We start from the raw sequence: 21627 nt of genomic DNA on the forward strand, positions 1-21627 counted from the left end.
GTGAAACAAATGAAGTTGTCGTGGTGTTGGTTTAACTTTGACAGATCCATGTGTTGCAATCAAAACAAAGCGCGATCATTTCATTCGTTTGAGTTTCGGCATTGAAAAATATCAATTTTATTTAGGCAATTACTGAATTAGGCTACATAGGAGATTTATATTGAAACCATTGCGTACATACTCGTAAAAATAAAGTCATATATAAACATTTACAATTTGATATAAGAGTAGGCAATAGTGCTGCTGCCCGGGCAAATTCATAGCACACAGTATGGCTATCTTTTTTATTGTCAATTTCATACATGTAGCATTCTTTCAATCCAATAATAACCGTTTCAGTAACATTTATAAGCGTGTTGCAGCAGCCCTGAAAGTGCATATCGGGTGGGTTTATAAATATTATAATGCTAAAAAGCCTGTTACACCTCGTAAGAAGCATAAAATTACTTCCAGATTTGACAGTTTAACCATAGTGTGATAAGGGAAACTATCCACAGTCTGTATTTCTTGCAATTTCTATGTAGTTTTTCTTGTCCGCAGGTTTGTGACTTTGTCTTGTCGGTTTTCTTTAGCATGTAGTGATGTCCTCCTGCACTTTACTATTAAAGGAGTTAAACTTTTCCATAACATTCAAAATTAAACAATCAATATTCATGTTGTTATCTTGACGTGAAAATATGCGATCCGACTATCCAATAGTTAAGAGTCTTAACTTAAGACACAATGAACATTTTATAACCACTACACAAAGTCTGTATTCATATTATTTTAAAATCCATTTCAGTTAATTCCATATCTATTCAAAATATATGGAATTTTAGATAATTCTATTTTTGAAATACAAAATACAAACTCTATATCAACACTTCTTATAGTTTCATTAATTTTATCCAGTTCTCAACCGACGACTGTGCTCTGTAGTTAAAGAAAAAAATATTATAATTTCTCAAACCCACCTGCAAAGAGTATTAAAAGTAGTTGGGTTTAAGTTTTAGAATTCACACGGTAAAAGATTTGTCATTGTTTTTGTGGGTGGACGGACGTTTCGACCAGTGGTCTTCTTGACCCAGGATATTTTGGCCTAGGACGTTTTGGCCAGTGGACATTTCAGCATCGGACGCTTTGGTCAATGGACGTTTTGGCCAAAAGTTATCATCTGATCTTTCCGAAATTTATATGCATTATTTAAATTAGTAAAATGAAGAAGCCTATTGAATTTCAGCAATTTTTGTTAATTATTTCTAGAGTTATAGCCCTTGTTTCACTTTGTTGAACATTGTGAACGCTCTAACATCAAAAGTTATCTGCCGATCTATATGAAATTTATGTGCATCATTTAGATTAGTAAAAAGAAGAATCGTTGTGAACCTTGTGTACCTTCTAACGCCAAAAGTTATCATCCGATCTTTGTGAAATTGCATTATTTCAATTAGTGAAACGCGGGAAGCCTATTGAATTTCAGAAATTTACAATAATTACTTCTAGAGTTATGGCCCTTGTTTCAATTTTTTCAACCTGTTAATGCTTGATTGATGAAAGTTATCATCCGATGTACATGTATGTATGAAATTTATATGCATCATTTAAATTTGTGAAACGGAGGTCTATTGAATTTCAGCAATTTCCGTCAATTACATCTAGAGTTATGGCCCTTGCTTTACTTTGTGAACCTTGTGAACGTTCGAATGACAAAAGTTATCATCCGATCTGTATCAAATTTATAATAATATAATATTTATATGCATTATTTAAATTAGTAAAACGAAAAAGCCTGTCAAATTTCAACAATTTCTGTAAATTAATTCCAGAGTTAAGGCCCTTGTTTCAGTTTGTAGCACCTTGTGAAGTTCATGTGAACCCTCAAACAACGAAAATTATAGTCTGATCTGTATGAAATTATCTTGTAAATGCCCCCAATTACCTACAAAAGAATAAATATGTGACAACCCTTGTCAGCCGCTCAGACATTTTAGCTGTCGTGGGCATATATGTTTCATTGTCTGGCAGCCTATCTTTAATATATTCAGAATTTTGTGTATCACAAACTGATCCTTGGTCTGTAAATTTGGAACAGTTAATTTATTGTTGCCAACAGCGGACATGCTGTTCATATTCTTATATAGAATGCTTAATCTTTGTTTAAGGGTAGAAATCAAACCACATACAGTATATTAATATAGAGATGACAGATATCAGCTCCCTAACCCTCTTGATTATAAGATAGTAATACTATAAGGGCAAACCAATGAAAGTCCATTTAGATGAGTAGACATGCTAATGCTATCTTCTAAATAGAATATTCAGACTTACATGTATATTCAGAGAATTATTGTTTTCAGGTGTACTGAACTTATGATGTATTATTCTTCAAATAAATACCCAATCTTGAATAAAATCTTTGAACATCTCATCAAATAATTTGTGTATTTTTTTTTTAGGAGAACTGAATGAAGGTGTTGTAAAATCATTACTTTGTGATTTAATGTTTGAAATTGAAGATAATGGACTTGAAACATAATCATCGGAGAGCTGGTTCAGAAGTAATTATCCCAAGTATGGCCTATACTTGTAAGGTACATATACTTTGAGAATATATTAGTATATACATGTATAATAATAGTTATCCATTAATCATCAAATACATATAGCCAGGGGGTGCAAAATAAAATGACAAGCATTGTCATGTGCATTAGATTTACATTGTTCATGTTTTCAAAATGATTTATTCTTCTTAGGTCTTAGGTCATACAAAAAATTAATCTGGTTATCAGATAAGCTTAACCCTGTGTCACTTAAAAAAGGGCTGCATGACTTTTTTTTTTTTATTTCAAAAAATAAAAAGCTCACGAATGAAACCAGAAGTGTACAGTGGGTTCAGTTATCAAGTACGCAACCCTGGCAATTAAATACAATACTGGGTAATCATACATTCCTGTATAGAAACAGTGACTAGATTGAATGTAGAAATGTAATAACAATCTTATTGTTAGCTACAAATGATAAAATGTTGATATTGATAATAGTTCTGTCATTTTACTTTTAGGAATGTGGGTGTCAATGTAAAACTTGTGCATCTTCAAGGTTAGTACACAGACTTTTATCTTTAAGGCCATTGATGGTGTAATGATATTATGCATTTTAATTGTATGATTTGCAACAGTTAGCTTACTATAAAGTAGGTTATAAATCTTTGTAGGAATTTGTGGTAAGATATAATTAGTGTTGAAACTACTATTCGGATATCCGTTAACGGATACAAAATAAGGGTTATCCAAATCATTTTACTATCCGTTACAGTCTTCTGACATTCCGTATGCTCTATATTTAGCCTTTTTTACATCTGATTACTTTGAAATTTTCCCCAATGCTATTAATCACGTAGCAGCTTTGAGCATAAATGTTAATATCATGCGTATTATTTAGCGATAGTAACTAATAAAAATATTAATGCAGTGCAACGAAAACAGGAGTCTAAATAAAAGAATATTCATTCATTCCCTGCGCTGGTTTACGCTAGTTTGAAGCTTCTTTTGGGGTTTACGGGATACAAGTTTACACTGTGTTTAGACTTCCCGCAATGAAATTTATTCATAACGACCTAGGTCACGTATATTCTCACTTACTGATTGGTTCAATAGCAGTGTATTATCAGAATGAGGAAAACGACCTTGGCGTAATAAATGTCAGATGTTTTTATTTTACATTTTTCATTCGTGTTGATTGAGCAAAAATGATAAGTGGGAGGGCTGCGGATTACAGGAGTAGTTATACACAAATTTATTCACCTCATTGATTTTTTTGGATATCATGGATAGTCTTAATAAATTGCGGCTAAAGATAGGCACGTTTTTTTCTTCGCGGCTCAAACAATTTGCAAATCGAAAGTAAGATTTCATACTCAGCATACACGTACAGACACTCATAAACATTGAAATAAGTAAAAACTTATGAGTATATGAACTTTTGATGTGATTTTGTTCAAAAATTTCACGTTTCCGAATTATCCGAATAGTATTCGGATAGCAAACAAAAGTATTCGGATCACAAATCTCGATCTGATTTTCAACACTAGATATAATCCATGTCAAAATCAAGAATTTTGTAGCGGAATTACTTTTTATACACCACATTCAGGGTCAGTAGAAGCAATTCTTGATTAGGTGGGCTACCATCCTAGGAATGAAAGCCAAGGTCTAGGGGCCGCATAGGCCCCGTAAGCTCTTGGAGATCTAGATTGTCGGAGACATGTTTTGAGCAATGAGGTGAAGTTTTGATTATCCCCCGCCTTTCTAAGAAAGCAGGGGACTATTAAAATGGGTCTGTCCGTCTTTGATTCTAATTGAGTGATAGTGGTGAAACTTCGTGTATAGTTTCATTACACCAATACCTTAACAAAGCTCGATGCTTGAATCTGATTGGTCGAGACTTTGGAACACAATAACCCTCCTTCTAAATGAGATAGAATGTTCAGAATTGGTGTAGGTGTCTATTAGGTGAATGCCTTGAAAGAGTTTGATCATGCACATTTTCTACTAATGCTAAGCAGAGATAAGCAATTTGATTGAGTGAGACTTTGGAACACAAGAACTTTGGTTCTAATTGGGTGAGAGTGTTGAAACTCTTTGAGTATAGATTCATTATATCAATACATTAACTAAGTTCGATGATAAGAATTTTCTGCTTAGGCTAAGTAATGATAAGCAATTTGATTGGTCAAGACTTTGAACATAATAGATTTTCATTAGGTGAATGTCGTGACTGAGTGATAAAACTTAGTGTATAATTTCACTACCAGGTACTTCAAAACCTAACTGAGTTTGTTCGTGAACATTTTATGCTTAGACTAAGTATAGATAATTAATTTGATTACTCAGTACTTTTTGAAAAAGATAAACGTGCAGTTAATTAATGTGTCGTCTGTTTAATTTGGGATTTCGGTGGGGGACATCGGCCTCACTGTTGGCTAGTTACATTTCCATTACTCATTACTTTAGAAATCTTCCATTACTCATTACATGGCCATTACTTAAAAAATGTAATGAAAACTTACCATTACCCATTACCATTACCCCAGCCCTAGTTCTTTTCTAAGTCCCTTACCATGAAAATACAGTTGATTGTGAGTTCCTATGATGCTAAACTGAAAGAATATATGCATAATAAAATAGCCTAGACACACTGTGTGAATGTGATGGATATAGTTCATATGGGCAATGGGCAACCATACCACAGTGGAAAAACTACTTGGAAGGGTGTTCTGGCCCTGGGCATAATGTAAAGAATGTCATCAGTGAACGATCAGTTTCAGCTAAATCACTGCTAGCAGGTTTGTTTTTTTCTGAAAGTCTGCATTCGCACTTAAAATAAAATGGCAATTAGAAAGATAATAATTAAATATGTTCAAATTCTGTGTTGAAGTCAGAATTTAATTACTCTTTTTGAAAGATTTTCTCAGTCACGTCATTGTATCTAACCGAATAGTTACTTGTATGTGATAACCTGGAGAAGGGAATACTTGCAGCCAAATTATTGCCCCTCACTCCACTGCACTGACTGTTAAAAAAAATCTAACCCTACCGGATTTGTGAAAATGTCTATTTTTTTCCTTTATAGATATCTCTCTTTGTGCTGCTCTCTTCTTCAAAATAAATTATATTGCCGGGGTACAGTTATTTAAAAAAGACTGACGTAAAAATCAAGACTGGGGGTTTCGTACACATTTACCCCTGCACCCCCCCCCCCCCATAGTTTTCGATAAATAACTGCACACAATTGGGCAAAAACAAGCAGATATTTCAAACAGGTGAATCTAGCCTCTGATACATTTTAAATAAATATCTAATTACACCATCCGCCAATGCTGAGGTTTCTTCGCTGGTTTTGTCAATCCTATCAGTTCAATGGTTCAAGAGTTATACAACCCTATCAGTTCAATGGTTCAAGAGTTATTCTAATTTAGAAAAACAAACTGAAAACACCAAAACTCTTTATTTGCTATATGTTTATAGTAAAAAAATTCATGTTCTGTTGTTAATATAAGTAATATGTAATGTTTCAATTTTTCATATTGCCCACATCATCTTTGCAAGCACACAATATATTTATTTAAAAAAACCTACCCTACCCTATTTTCCAGCTGTTACAGAAAACAAATAATTTTTATACGTCCATTGTCTGTGTGTCACCTACAGACTGCAATTCTTAACTGATCCTCTTGAAACTTTACATACCCTAAGAATGATCCCTATTGTTTTTGGTGAATGCTTGACCCCCAGGGGCAAAGCCACCCCCATTTTTATATGCCCACATTTTCATGTGGATGTATATTGTCGTCAGCCCTGTCCATCCGGACGCCTGTCCGTCTGTCCATCCACAATTTGTTTGTGGACACTCTACAGGTCACAATTCTTATCCGATTTTGACGAAACTTAAAATATAGGTTTATCTCCAAAAGATCTTGGTTTCTTTCGATGTTGTCTTGTATCGGATCAAAACTTCATGGATTATGACCCCTGATTGTAAGAAAAATCACGTTTTTAGCTTGTGGACACTCTAAAGGTCACAATTTTCATCTGATTTTGATGAAACTTGAAATACGACATGTTTTGTCCCAAAGATCTTGGTTCCTTTCAATATTCGCGCATATTGGATCCTAACTCCCTGAATTATGGCCTTTGATTGTGCAAAAAATCACGTTCTCAGCTTGTGGTCCCTCTAGAGGTAACAATTTTTATCCGATTTAAAAAACGTTTGAATATATCACCATTACACCCTAATGATGGTGAGTTCAAATTTCTTGAAAATCTGACCAAAACATCCATACAAAATGGCAGCCCCTTGTACGCCAATAGTGTAAACATCTGGTATATCAAGGTTGTGGACCCTCTAGCGGTCACAATTTTGATCGGATTTTGATGAAACGAGAAATACATGTTTATAATCCAAAGATCTTGGTGCCTTTCGATACTCGCGCATATGGGATTGTAACCTCCTGAATTATGGCCCTTGATTGTATGAAAAATCACTTTTTTAGCTTGTGGTCCTTGTAGAGGTCACAATTTTTATCTGATTTAAAAAAACGTGTGAATATATCCCCGTTGCACACTAAGATCTTGGTTCCTTTTTGATAATCGTGCATATCTGAACGTAAATATTCGGATTATGGCCCCTGATTGTTCGAAAAATTGCATTTTTAGCATGTGGATTTTCTGATTTTAATAACAGTTAAATATATCACCATTCCACCATAATGAAGGTTGAATTCAAATTTCAGGAAAATTGAAATGAAACTGTCCGACAAAATGGCCACTCTTTGTATGCAAATTGTGTAAACGTATGTAATACGAAAGTTCTGGACCCTCTAGAGCAGTGATGGGATTTCAAAATTTTTCTTGTCGGACATAACTCTTATCACCATTTAAGCAGGCAGTTTTAGACCACACACAAAATATTCAAATTCATACGTAATAAAAAAAATATGTGCACCTCGTTATTTTTCATATTTAATTCCCATACGGTATTCAAATTTATGTTAGTAATATTCCTACAAAATTATGTGAAGTCGTAATCCAATAGAATGAAAGCGTGGCGACTACTGCCGATCCGTACCTGTTTCAAATTCCTCCAAAATAACCATATTTTTCGGGTCATAAGTCGATACATTTTTCAGCAGAAGTCCGACATTCGTCTTATACTCCGTTTTGACTTATATACGGAAGGTAAAAAAATGACATCCCAAAATTTATTTGGCAGTAAACGTCGCTCTACCACAATGAGCGAATGACATCAACTGCTAAATAATCGCATTTGACTCTAGTACGCGCTATCATCTAAAAATATGCGCTATCATGTGTTATACCTACACTATTCCAATCGACATATTTGTCAACATTTCCTAACATACTTATTTCTTTATTTAAAAATAGAATCTTTTCTCCGACATTATAGACGTGTGAAATTTGTCATGTATCCATTTCATAAAGCCATTAAAAACGCAATGCCTAATTCATGAAATATTTCTGGTAAACGTTTTCTTGGGCTTTCCTATCTTATGACACATAGGTGAAACTTGTGATGGGTCTCTTTTTGTGAAGTTCTGGGTTTGAACCCAATATCAGTTAACGGTAATGAACTTTGTTCGTGCAAACGCAACACTTGTCTTTTTTCATGATTTTAAGCAGTCCCATGTCACACGTTTTGCACGTGCATTCCCTGCACTCTGGCCCTTTAAATACAGATCAAAATTTCAACATTCATTTCTTCGGAAAAATGCCACGCCTTACACAAGAAAATAGGAACAGAGCTATTGGCATGCTGAATCAGGGGGCTTCACAGGTAACGTTGCCAGACACTCTAATGTCCAACCATCGACCATTGCTCGCCTCAGACAACGCTTTCACGCCACTGGAAGAGTTGCCTATCGACCCCGACCTGGAGTGCCACCTGTAACAACCACTGCTCAAGATCGCCACATCCGACTGCAGCATCTGCGCAACAGGTTCCAGTCAGTTACTGCTACTGCCAGAGGAACTGTTGGAACACGGCAACGTCAGATCAACCCTCAAACAGTCCGAAGGCTCCTGGCTGCTCTTGGGTTATGCTGCAGGTAAGGCTGTGCAAAAATATCGATATAATCGATAATCGGTAGAAGTTATTTAGCAATACGATAATCGATATTGAAATTCAAATATCGATTATCGGTATATTTACCTTATGACGGCAAGTTACGGTCACTTTCACATGACTGAACTTGCCGTAGTCTGGCATGCAGACGAATGAACGAATACACAACGTCAACACAACAACTATTTTCCCCCTCTGCTTACAAACTGGCACATTTTAAATATATATATTATTGTAAAAAAACTAAACTTTAAGATTAAATACATTATTTTAATATTTTCGTTGTTTTTGTTGTTATTACTAGATGAAACTAAAATAGGTCACGCACTTTGTGAACAATGACGATCGCACGTGATATAGTAAAATTAGAATTATCTCCCTTCTTTGCTCTTGATTGATTTGTAGAGAAATTGTCTGCTTTCACGATAAAAGTAATTGTATTATTAATGATCAACTCAGCTTTTATTACTAAATCATGTCAGATACAGCCCATACTAAACACGTTTTTGACTTCCCGGGAAAATATCTATATCTCTCGTAATTTCTTGGAAGAATTCTACTTTGGTTTTCGTCAAAATTAACCAATCATAAAAATTCTACTTTGAAAGCCGGTAATTATTTTTTTATTGTCCAATCAATAGACGCCTTCTATTATATTTTATTCTATTATTAGTAACACTGTGTGATCGCCAGTAACTTGCAAAGAGAAACCATGTATTGTCTTTGTATTTATCGGAGATATTGGAATAAAAAAAAAGGTTCAAATGAATCAAGAACAAAACTTAGAATAATACTCAAGTTAATCCTACATTTAGCAACTAATTATTTTACATTAATTGATTTTTTTACGTACATCGGCACAATATTAGACTAGGATAATAACACTACTGTAACTCGATCAACACAAATAACAGGTCGGTAAAGTTCGGTTTTTCCGGAAGAATGATTGATAATCGATTATTATCGATAATCGCTGACAAATTCTTGCCGATAATCGATATTAAAATTTCATATCGATTCCCAGCCTTAGCTGCAGGCGACCTTATCATGGTCAAATCCTTTTGCATCGTCATCAACTTGCCAGACAACAATGGGACACAAATCAGGGGATCTGAACGATACACGATGGCGAAATGTCATTTTCTCTGATGAATCCCGATTCAACCTCAGTTTTCCTGATGGACGTCACCGTATCTACCGGGGGTTGGATGGTCGAATGGTTAGCACGTGCATGCTGTATCATAAGGCCTGTCATTTAGTCAACTGGCGTGGTCTGAATCCCCGGTTGTACGTGACAAGGAGTAGCGTCGTCTGTCCAACCTCATGGGTTTTCTCTGGGTCCTCCGGTTTCCTCCCACTGCTAAAGATCCCTACACGCAAGCGAATTTTTGAAATGAAATTAAACCATATGTTAGTCCCAAATGACCTAGTTTGTGTCGAGTGGATGTTAAACCCTCTCTCTCTCTCTCTCTCTCTCTCTCTCTCTCTCTCCATATCTACCGACTTCGACATGAACGCTTTGCTCGTTACTGCGTGCTGGAAAGGGATCGTTTCGGGGGAGGTGGCGTCATGGTTTGGGCCGCTATCAACGTCAACTTCTGGTCTCAGTTGGTGGTGGTCGAAGGCAATCTCAACGCTCAATATTGTGTTGACGTCTTCCTTAGTCTGATGTTGCTTCCATTGCTGGCTCAACGTGGCGTCCATTGACAGATGGTTTTCCAGCATGACAACGCCCGACCCCACACTGCCAGGTTGACAAGAGACTTTCTGAACAATCATCATGTCTGTGCTATGGATTGGCCCTCTATGTCTCCCGACATGAACTCAATCGAACACCTTTGGGATGAACTTGGACAACAGGTTTGAACTTAAGCCGTGCCACCACGAACTGTTGCAGAGTTGGCACAGGCACTCCAAAATCGTTGGCAAACAATCCCATAGCGTGTAGTGAGACATCTGTGCCAGTCCATGTCAAGGCGACTTCAGGCATGTGTAAGAGCTCAGGGTGGACATACCCGATATTGACTTCAGCTGACCCCTACTTTGTTTCATGGTTCTCTGACGTTTGTTTTGTGAATTTGTAGTGAATTCTTTCATGAAATTATCCACAGATGCTTCTTATCTCGATTTTGTCAATTGTTATGTACATTTGTTAAAAGTTGTTGCATTAAATAAACTTTGAATTTGGCGTTGCGTTTTTAATGGCTTTGAGTGTACTTCCGTTTTAGTTATTGTACTATAACCGCATGCGATCAGACAGACACAGTGCTTGCATTGTCTAGTATTTTTCGTGTATGTGTGAAATAGCTTTATTTAACGCTCGCTTCCACCAAAGTGATATTGCAGACAAGTTATCGGATACAATGTCTTATTGATTTGGGGTGTTATATACTAATAGGATATGTGACATAGATGACTAATTTCTACTTGTTGTCGGCTGACATCAGGGAGATTAAAACGTCCGACAATGGAGAAATCATGGGTCAATCACGTAGATTAAGTTTATAATCACTCTTATTGGATTGATACATAGTCCGACAAAGGTGAAGCAATGACTTCTGTTCAGGATTGGATTGATAAATTGTCCGATAAAAGATTAAGTCAGGCTTTTGTTTTTAGCTTGTTCTCTATCCATCTCTTGCAAAATGTGGGCGTATCTTGCCTGGCTGCCGTTGGTTAATTTATGTTTCCTATCACTTTTTGACAAGCCTTCATCTAAAAAAAATATAGGTTGCCAGGCAACAAAACATACGCCCACAGCAGCTAAATCGTCCGAGCGGTCGACAAGAGTTGTTGTATATTTATTCTTTTGTAGGTAATTAGGTGACATTATAATTTTCGTCGTTTGAGGGTTCACAAGGTTCTAGAAACTAAAACAAGGGCTGTAACTCTGGAAGTAATCTACAGAAATTGCATATCAATTTCATACAGATCAGATGATAACTTTTGTTGTTCGAACGTTAACAAGGTTCAACAAAGTAAAACAAGACCATAACTCTAGAAGTAATTGACAGAAATTGCTGACATTCAATAGGACTCTTCATTTCACTTATTTAAATGTTGCATACGAATTTCATACAGATTGGGTGATAACTTTTGTCGTTCAACAATGTGAAACAAGGGCCATAACTCTAGATGTAATTAACAGAAATTTGCTGAACTTAATAGGCTTGTTCGTTTCACTAATTTAAACGATACCTATAAATTTCATACAGATTGGATAATAAATTTTGTCGTTAAAGCATTCACAAGGTACAACAAAGTGAAACAAGGGCCATAACTCACGGTGTAATTAACGGAAATAGTTGAAATTGAATAGGCATCTTCATTGCACTAAAGGGGGGTTGGGTGGCCGAATGGTTAGCACGTGCGTGCTGTATCACACGGCCTGTCATTGAGTCAACTGGCGTGGTTTTGAATCCCCGGTTGTACGTGACAAGGAGTAGGGTCGTCTGTCCAACCTCGTGGGTTTTCTCCGGGTCCTCCGGTTTCCTCCCACTGCTAAAGACCCATACGCGCAAGCGAATTATGTAAATAAAATTAAACCATATGTTAGTCCCAAAATGACCTAGTTTGTGTCGAGTGGATGTTAAACCCCATTTCTCTCTCTCTCTCCCGTTGCACTAATTTAAATGATGCATATCTATTTCAAACAGATCGGATGATTACTGTTGTCATTGGCGTGTACAAGATTCATCAAAGTGAAACAAGGGCCATAACTCTAGATGTAATTAATGGACATTGCTGAAATTCAGTATGCTTCTTTGTTTTACTAATCTAAATGATGCATATCAATTTCATACAGATCGGATCATAACTTTTGTCGTTAGAGCATTGAGAAGGTACAACAAAGTGAAACAAGGGCCATAACTCACAGCGTAATTAACGGAAATTGCTGAAATTCAATAGGCTTCTTCGTTTCACTAATTTAAATGATGCATGTCAATTTCAAACAGATCGGATGATAACTGTTGTCATTAGAGCGTTCACAAGATTCAACAAAGTAAAACAAGGGCCATAACTCTAGATGTAATTAACGGAAATTGCTGAAATTCAATAGGCTTTTTTGTTTTACAAATTTAAATGATGCATATAAATTTCATACAGATCGATTGATAACTTTTGTCGTTAGCGCCATAACTCTAGATGTAATTAACGGAAATTGCTGAAATTCAATAGGCTTTTTTGTTTTACAAATTTAAATGATGCATATAAATTTCATACAGATCGATTGATAACTTTTGTCGTTAGCGCGTTCACAAGGTGCAACAAAGTGAAACAAGGGCCATAACTCCAGAAGAAATTAACGGAAGTTATTGAAATTAAATAGGCTTCTTCATCTCACTAATGCAAACAACATATATCAATTTCAAAACAATCAGATGATAAATGTAGTCTGTAGAGTGTTCACAAAAAATTGTGGACGACGGACGGACCGACAGACGGACGGACGGGGGCGACGGCAATATACGACCACATTTCCATGTGGCCGTATAAAAAGGAAGTTGTGGATATATAAATAAAATATTATGTAAATTAGACAAGTATGAGTGCACAGTATGAACCATGAATCAACTATGACGTCAGTGCTGTAATTTTGGAATTGGAACGTGCAATTGTTTAAAGAACAAGCATGTCCTGTTTTGTGTCGCTCGCACTAGAATTGGCAAAACCATAGGCATATTTTTAAGATCATCACCCAAAAAGATTACTAAATTTGTGAAACAAGTTCCTGGTTCAAAAAAGGTTTCGGCAGAATGAGAGTTCATTGGGAATGCCATGTTTTGTGTCGCTCGTACTAGAATTGGCAAAGCCATAGGCATTGTTAGTTTCCAGAATTTGCAAATGCAGGACTTTTTTTAGGCCTATATCAAACTGATTCCACTGGAAATTTTACTAGATCATTAGTCATTAGGGAGTGATGTGCATATGATTAGTTCTTTATGATAAGTTGTATCTATGAATAACAATCCGATTGAATTACTCTGCAAAAACTATGAATTGGCATGCATGTCTGTATCTATAATAATCACAATATGCAGTGTTTTTCCCAATAATGTAACACATTCTTACCAATCAAAATAATTAAGTAAACCCCAGTCCATTATTTTTCTTTCTGTTCTTTATCCACATTTTAACGATAGATTTGTAATTTATGCATGATGTTTATGTGTGTATTGATTTTTTGCAGTGATTTTCAGAGTTATTGCCCTTGAAAAAATTTGCAAACACTTTAGAGGATAAAGAATTCATATGATTGACTTCTATTTATATACATTGGGAAGAGGCCTATCAAGTTTTAATGGCCTCTGGTAATTAATTCATGGGTTATAAGAAAAGTGGCAAGCAGTTTGGGGGATTTTATGTCCTGAGGGTGACGGACCAGAATCATGTTTTTCAATTGGGCTTAACATGATCAGATTTTTACTGACTCAGACAGCCAAAATAATTCCCAATTGTTTACAAACCATTAAAACCTTTTAAGATGGTATGAAATCTATAAATTTAATATATTTTCCTTTAAGCACTAAGTGTGTAAAATGTATATTCAGCTGTATAAATTAATGATAATCAATATATCAGATCAATTCTAGTTGAAGGTTAGAAAAATTCTCACAGATCAATAATAACACTTCAAGTCCCACGAATAATAAAAACATACAGAAAATATACATCAATTATTGAAAAAGATAGCATGAATAATTGATGACATAATGCACAGCTTTAACTCATACCACAAATTGACACAATTAGCTTTATAACTGAAATGCCGATAAATTTCATTTTTGGAAACTTGTGTTGTTGTGTTATAATTAGAAAGCATGAGAAAGATAGGAAATCTGTATTGATTTCTCTGAGAAACTTCACAGGTTATAACTTGGCAACAGACAAAATATAGATTTTTCTATTTCTAAATTATTTTCTTTAATTAAACAGTAATTTACTAAATTGAATGGGAAGTAGAGCCTGTTTGATGTAGAATAGAACAGAAGAAATATGTTGTCGTTGTCTAGTGTATAAATTGATATACAGTTATTGTGCTACTAGCCGTACATCATTTGTACATTGAAGTCATTTGTACAATACATACTACAAGCCACTCAATGTGACTGGGACGTGTTCAAAAAAAAAAAAAAGGATTTGTTCGCAATCGTCAAACAAAATAGCTCTGTTTTTTTTTAAAAAGTTGTTTTATGCAAATATATCAGAGAATAAAAACATTGATGAGTTTTACATTATTATTATTATCAGCTTATTTCTGTTAATAATGGAAAGGGTACAACATATTTTTTAAGGAGGAATTTAGGTATGTAGTGCATGAGGTATGGTGGGCAGCATTTGGGTCATAAGTGGATGAATCCAATAAATATTAGGCATTCCACTACTTTCCGTTCCAAAGTTATTTCCCCTTTTGCCAAAAAACCTTATGAATGTGAAAAAGACTATATAAAATTTTCAAATTATGTGTGAAGGATTAGGGTCATGAGAACCATATTGATATTCAGTATTCTTGTACATCATTAAATTTTCGGAGTTTAGCCCTTTTGAAATGAAACCTTGTCCAATTTTATTTGAATAAGTTAAAAGGTATATTGATTGTATAGCTTGATAAGCTAAATAAGAGGAAGAATCCTATTGACTTTTAGCAATTTCTAACAAAAGTATGTTAACACTGTGGAGTTTACATAACAATGGCCATCTGATCCCTGTATAGTTTGCCATGGAGGGTAATAGAAAGAAACTGATTGTTTTCAGTGATAACTATTGGGTTATGCCCCTTTGTAACTGTTGTATAGATGGTACAGTTACCACCCAAATTTTTTTAAATACATCTCAATATAATATTCAATCTGGACCACAAAGTTGGCCATAGGTGTATGTTTCATTGTCTGGCAACCTGTGTTTGTCCTAGATTTTCACTTTTTGGATCAAGTTTTCCTTTTGCCCACGAGATCAACTTTTAGTTGTTATGAATAACCATCTATATATACATGTACATGATAACATTTTATTTCACAATTGAATTCTCATTTTATTGCTTTTGCGAAAATTAAAGTACATATGCATTTGGAAATAATACCAATCTGTCTTTCCTTAAATGCCAATTCAAAGCATCAGTTTCATGTAATATTAGAATTTATTTTCCCTGTATCAAAGCAATTTTATAAGAGAAAATAGACACACGATACATTAGACAGATGTAGATAGTTGCTAGGCACCACTTTTATTCAGTATCTAAAAAAATGGTCAAATTGCATGCATGGCTGTAATTTTGTCATTGCTGCTAGCTGTTAAAATAAAGAATTTGAGTTAATGGAATAAAATTGACATTCTTTCGACAGTGTTTTTTCTCTGGATGTCATTTACTCTCACAGTTTTTTAAGAGATAGATTTAGAAACCAAAATAATTCCGAAACTGCCTTCAGGACAGCATTGAATTATATAAGAGTTGAACAATGCATTTATTCATATTGATACTCTTTATTTAAATGTATTTTTTACATGCAGCACATATTTTTATACATAATTGGAAACTGGGATCTTGAACAGTTACTTAGAAATAGAATCCATGTGTTTCGAACACTGGTTTTGAGCCCAAACTATTTAGTTCACTTTAGCACCAATTAGCATCTGTTTCACCCAGTGGCTGAAACCTTGACCTAACCTTTAAATGACTGGGCAATGAGGGGTGGTGCTGTCTGAGATATTGCTATTGTGGAAGCAGAAGTTAAACATCAACTAGTCAGTAAGGGGTAGGGCTAAGATTTGCACAGCTATACGAGTACAATATTTGCAAAGAGGAACAGCTAAAACGATTTGGGGACTTCTTTTTCTTTACTGCACCCAATTTTTATAAGCTAGAATGTTCAGTTTTATACAGTAAGTGATGTTTCACATACATCAGCTTCATTTGATCATAAACCTGTACAACAGACAAAATAATAATTTAGAAGGAATGTTGAAGGGTGTCATGCACAAGACAGGATATGTGTCCTCTTTGTGAGACACGTAATACCACTTCTCATTTCAGGAGTGCACATGGCTATATATTTCAGCAAGTAGAAATTCAGACTTGACCAAACTATCTTTACAGTTACATGTAGCTGTAAGCAGCTTAGGTTCTTTTGACAGTTCATCTTACTGGTTTCTTCTTCATAAAGGGGGATTGGATGGCTGAATGGTTAGCACGTGCACGCTGTATCATATAGTCTGTCATTGAGTCGACTGGCGTGGTTTCGATTCCCCGGTTGTATGTGACCAGGAGTAGGGTTGCCTGTCCAACCTCGTGGGTTTTCTCCGGGTCCTCCGGTTTCCTCCCACTGCTAAAGACCCCTACGCGCAAGCGAATTGTTGAAATAAAATTAAACCATATGTTAGTCCCGAAATGACCTAGTTTGTGTCGAGTAGACTTTAAACCCCATTTCTCTCTCTCTCTCTCTTCTTCATAAATCATAAACACTTGATTCAGCTAATTATAGAACTTTATGTAGATACAGTAAATAACAATTATAACAGACAACATCCAGACTGTAAAAATACTACAAAATTAGGATCAACTAAAGAAGTATAAAATCAAGAGTTGGCATAAGTATAAAATCAAGAGTTGGCATAAGTGTAAAATCAAGAGTTGTCATAAGCATAAATATAGCCTGTTCTCTGTATCTCCTAACTTACTTGTCCTTCATGGGTCCACCTGCATATTTATATTCTTGAAGATGTAACCCCTAGATACCTACATTACAATTAACATAAACACAACAATTTAGAAATATATTAAAATATTAAACGAATACCAACAAGATTATAGACATAGAAAATAGGCTTATAATATTAACTATGTACAAATATTAAAATATTACCATTAACACACATTATTCCATTAAGTCTCATTCTTATTAGACTACTAGTTAAGAGGACTATGCTCTAAGATGTCATATCAATGTTAAGGTGTAACCCATAATTAATTCAACCATAGAATGGTAATTATAGGGTCTTGACAGACCATAGAGACATAGCTATAAGTGACAACAAGTGTCATGCATGAGACAGTGTATGATTACTATTAATTCAAAACCCGATACTACCTCTCAATTTTGTAGCTCTTTTGTATTTCTTCTCTTTCTTCTGTTTTTTGGGGGACTGAAATTCAGATAATTACTTTCACAAAAGTTTAAAGGTACAACAGGCCAGGTTGTTCACTTAGGTCCCAAAAGTTATAAAAACTAGTAAAAAAACTTTCTAAGGAATGGGGATGGGCAGACTTGTATGGAGAAAGACAGCAGACTGCTGATTGCTATATCTCTACATGGCAGTGTGAAATCAATAAAAACCAATGTAGACTTCTTGTAACATTTTGATTTTTGTTAACTGATCAAACTAGTCAATACAGAACTGTGTTCATTATTTGTCTATGTAAGAATAGGTGGACCATCTCCTTTAATAACTTGAGGCAGATTTTATACATTTGCTAAACGAATGAAATTCTGTGTTATGGGTATGTGAACATGATATTTGTAAGGTCAAGAAATATAGGCTATTCTTGACAATCATCATGGTTATTGACTGATAATATAATAACCTCTAAATTCTAGTTCTCAGACCACTTACTTTACTACCCCTGTCCTATGGTTTCCTCATCCCATTCAGAATTAACTTAATTATGCTCCCCATCTTCTTCGTGTTTATTGATTGATGCCACTATCAGCTGATGACTAGAAAATAGAGAAACCACGATTTGCTGAATAGCATGGTTTGTTTCATCATTAATGGCTTATGTCTCAGTTGGACGAAATGAAAGGGAATATTATTATGTAATAAAACAATGTGCATGAGCGAATAAATCTGTGATATTGGATAACTCACGCAAAGGAAACGACATGTTTTTCTAGTGATTATTGTGAGCAAACTCCCCAGAAGCTACATGCACAGTGAATGAATTATTATTGATTTCCTACTTCTACAACAGAAAGGATTTTATTCTGAAGACATGACGAAACCTCAGTGTTCAAGGTTTTGGTAAGGTCTTATTTATTTATTATTTATATGATTGAATTTAGTGTTCATTCACCCAATGTTAAGTTTCTGGACTGCAAAATATCATCACAGTTTATACATCAGATTTAGTTGCTGACATTAATAGATATAGCCTACAATCTACATGTCATGCCATATAATCAATGTCACGAGCATGTTGAATAAATATTTACATGTCTACTTGTTTAATTTTACTGTTTGTTTTGATGGAACTTATATTAGGTATAATAAAGAGGACTTGATTTATAAACATTATTAAGAAAGACATGAAATCGAATGGGGTTTAACGTCTTACTTTACTGCACCAACCGGGTGGGTCAAAGAAAACGGTATTATGAAAGAATTTGTATAAAAAAAAAAACATTTTTTGTATCTTCAAGTATATCACAGTCAGAAAATATTCTCCAAAAAAAAGTAGGGGATATTGAAATGCAAATACCTATGCAGGTTGTGATATGATAAATAGTCATAGATACTTGACATGCTTTGAGAGTATGTTCACAGATGAAGAACTTATTGCCCCAACAGAACCACTGAGCTGCACATACGACACACAATAGCGCTATACATGTGGGAGGGGTTCATTGTCAAATTTGACACTTCAAGGAAGGGTTGATGAAAACTGCCGCTTGCTGGCTTATCCTATCCATGTTTGCTTTCCTATCGGTTCTTGCATAAGATTTTCTGTTTTTATCGTATCTTTGCTTTAGTGTGTTACGTTTGATTTGATCGGGAGATGTGTTCGTCGACGTCAACGTCAACCGACAACACTGCAAGAATTGGCCATGGCACTGCAAGAGGAGTGGGTCAGATTGCCCCAAATCGTGATTGGACGGTTGATTAGGAGCATGCCACAACGATTTGCTGAATGTCTGAGGATTGGTGGAGCAATTACTCATTATTAAGACAAAAATCAAAAACGTCCATTTTCACTTTTGACAGTGTATCTCTTTGTAAGTGAAATGGGGCTGTCAGATAAGCCGCCCATATGAACTGTTTATGTTCATGTGTAGGCAATTGGCCTGTTATTAACATACACTGGTTACCTCTAATAAAAACAGCTGTGCATTTCCGCAGTTTTGTATTGTTTCTGAATATCCCCTACTTTTTTTTAAAAGAATATATATATTTATTTTCAAATGTATGATTGATCTTGCAAATTTTGTGGGGATTAAAAATATTAACATTGAGGTTTGAATAGGCTTACAAGTGCGGACTTACAATTGAAACCTGCTAAGTCTCAAGGCCATTTAGCACAAGACATGACAATTAAACACCTACACCATTGCTTTCTGTATCAGGATTTTGTATTTACATACCAATACTTGTTTGATCAATCATAAGGATAAACTCTGTCGACAGGTAGAGTTCCACATCAAATACTTGCTGACTTATTACCCTTGTCATCAAAACCTTGTAACTGGTATTGGGGTCACTTTTTTTTTAATTTTATTGTAAGCTTAGAGTTAACTGACTGGAATTGTAGAGAAATCCTTTACAGAACTTGAAAAAAAGTAAAGCAATAACTTTCATACACAGAATATATCACTCTTTGCTAAATGGACGTATGTTTCATTGACTGGCAACCTATCTAACTGTCGCTTAAGATATAAGTGAATCACAGTTAATGTTAAAGTAGCTAAGTCCGTCACTCAATATCATCCAAAATCTTCGACATTGAAAACACGAATTTTTTGGCAATTTAAATCAGCGTTGGCGTTTTGATCTTACCTGGAAAAGATGGGCTTCTGATATCAAATATTTAAGACAAAATAAACATTTTATAATTGGTACACGCATCGTGTACCATAATGCATTTCAGCGCCATTTGTAACAAGGTGCTGAAAGAATGAGGCTAGACATATTCTACAAGTCGTGTCAAACGGTGATATCATATTCTTATTTGGAGAGCATGCGCAATAAATAATATCGGTGTTGACTGGAATAACCAGATGCTAGAAACTGACTTGCGGTTGAGACTGCTGGCGTATTTCGCCGACCATGACTGATGACAATTCACAGTAAAACGGACACGATTGAAAGTAAAACAGTTTATATAAATTCATATTACATTATTATATGTGTTGCGACCCATTTGTGCCAATTTCTAGGTCCAAAATATTAGCTCCTTTAATTTCTACTTAGTGTTAGAAATAAAACCAAGTACGAACAATCCAAACCATTAGACAAAATTCGAAATCCTAAAAAAAAACGTATAGGCAAAAAAGTGTAATAAGGCAAAATAGTGTAATCAGCATATGGACTGTTCACCATGTACAAAATACACGACAAACAGTGGTAACAGGTGTCCGGAAGAGTAAGCTTAGTCTGTCCTTGAGTCAAGTGGTGTGATTTCAACCCCAAACTTGTATGTGAAAGGAGTAGGGTTGCCAGCCTAAGCTTGACTTCATCCCGCTGCTAAAGATCCCTATGCACAAGAAATTTATTGAAATAATGTTAGTTCTGAAATTACAAAGTCTGTGCAGAAAGGACATTAACCCACATTTCTTCCTCTCTATATTCGCAGAACATCAGTGGCATGAGAAGTTATTTTGAGCAGGAATGATATTTGAGTAAAAGAACAGGTTCCAGACTCTCTTTTTTTCAACCATAGAGTATCAGTATATAAAATAATTATCTATTACTCTGTCTTTGTTCATTTCAACTAATGAATCCTCCTGCTCTACTTTGGTGTATGTTACTTATTATTATGTCAAGTAATATAATTTAAGTTTAGTTGTTGTCGCCATGGTTTTTTCCTTTGTATTCCTATTACTACACTTTATTATCATTAATAAAATATGAGTAATAGATGACAAATATGTCAGTTTGACTTTGTAGCTCATTTATATCAGCTTGGAAACCACAATAAGTTGATCAAATTGGTTCTGGTTTGTGTGCGTTTCTTATCCAGACACATCATGTTTATAATCTATGTTTGACGTAAGTCCTGTCTTTGCAAAATTCTGC

General features: G+C 35.0%; 1 protein-coding gene across 2 annotated transcripts in view; it reads left to right on the plus strand.

Annotated features, from left to right (window-relative positions):
- LOC126822055 (tight junction-associated protein 1) overlaps positions 1-21627 on the plus strand; it is a 37539-nt gene that overhangs the window by 634 nt on the left and 15278 nt on the right. The window contains exons 2-3 of one of the 2 annotated variants that reach the window (XM_050550797.2): positions 2439-2573; positions 3044-3081. In XM_050550797.2, the coding sequence (XP_050406754.1) occupies positions 2502-2573; positions 3044-3081 (110 nt within the window). In that variant the 5' untranslated portion in view covers positions 2439-2501. Of the gene's footprint in view, positions 1-2438; positions 2574-3043; positions 3082-18502; positions 18640-21627 lie in introns of those variants that run through there. The other variant, XM_050550798.2, reaches the window with a different exon arrangement.

Source organism: Patella vulgata, chromosome 5, assembly GCF_932274485.2.
Source record: "Patella vulgata chromosome 5, xgPatVulg1.2, whole genome shotgun sequence".
Taxonomy (NCBI): Eukaryota; Metazoa; Mollusca; class Gastropoda; family Patellidae; genus Patella; species Patella vulgata.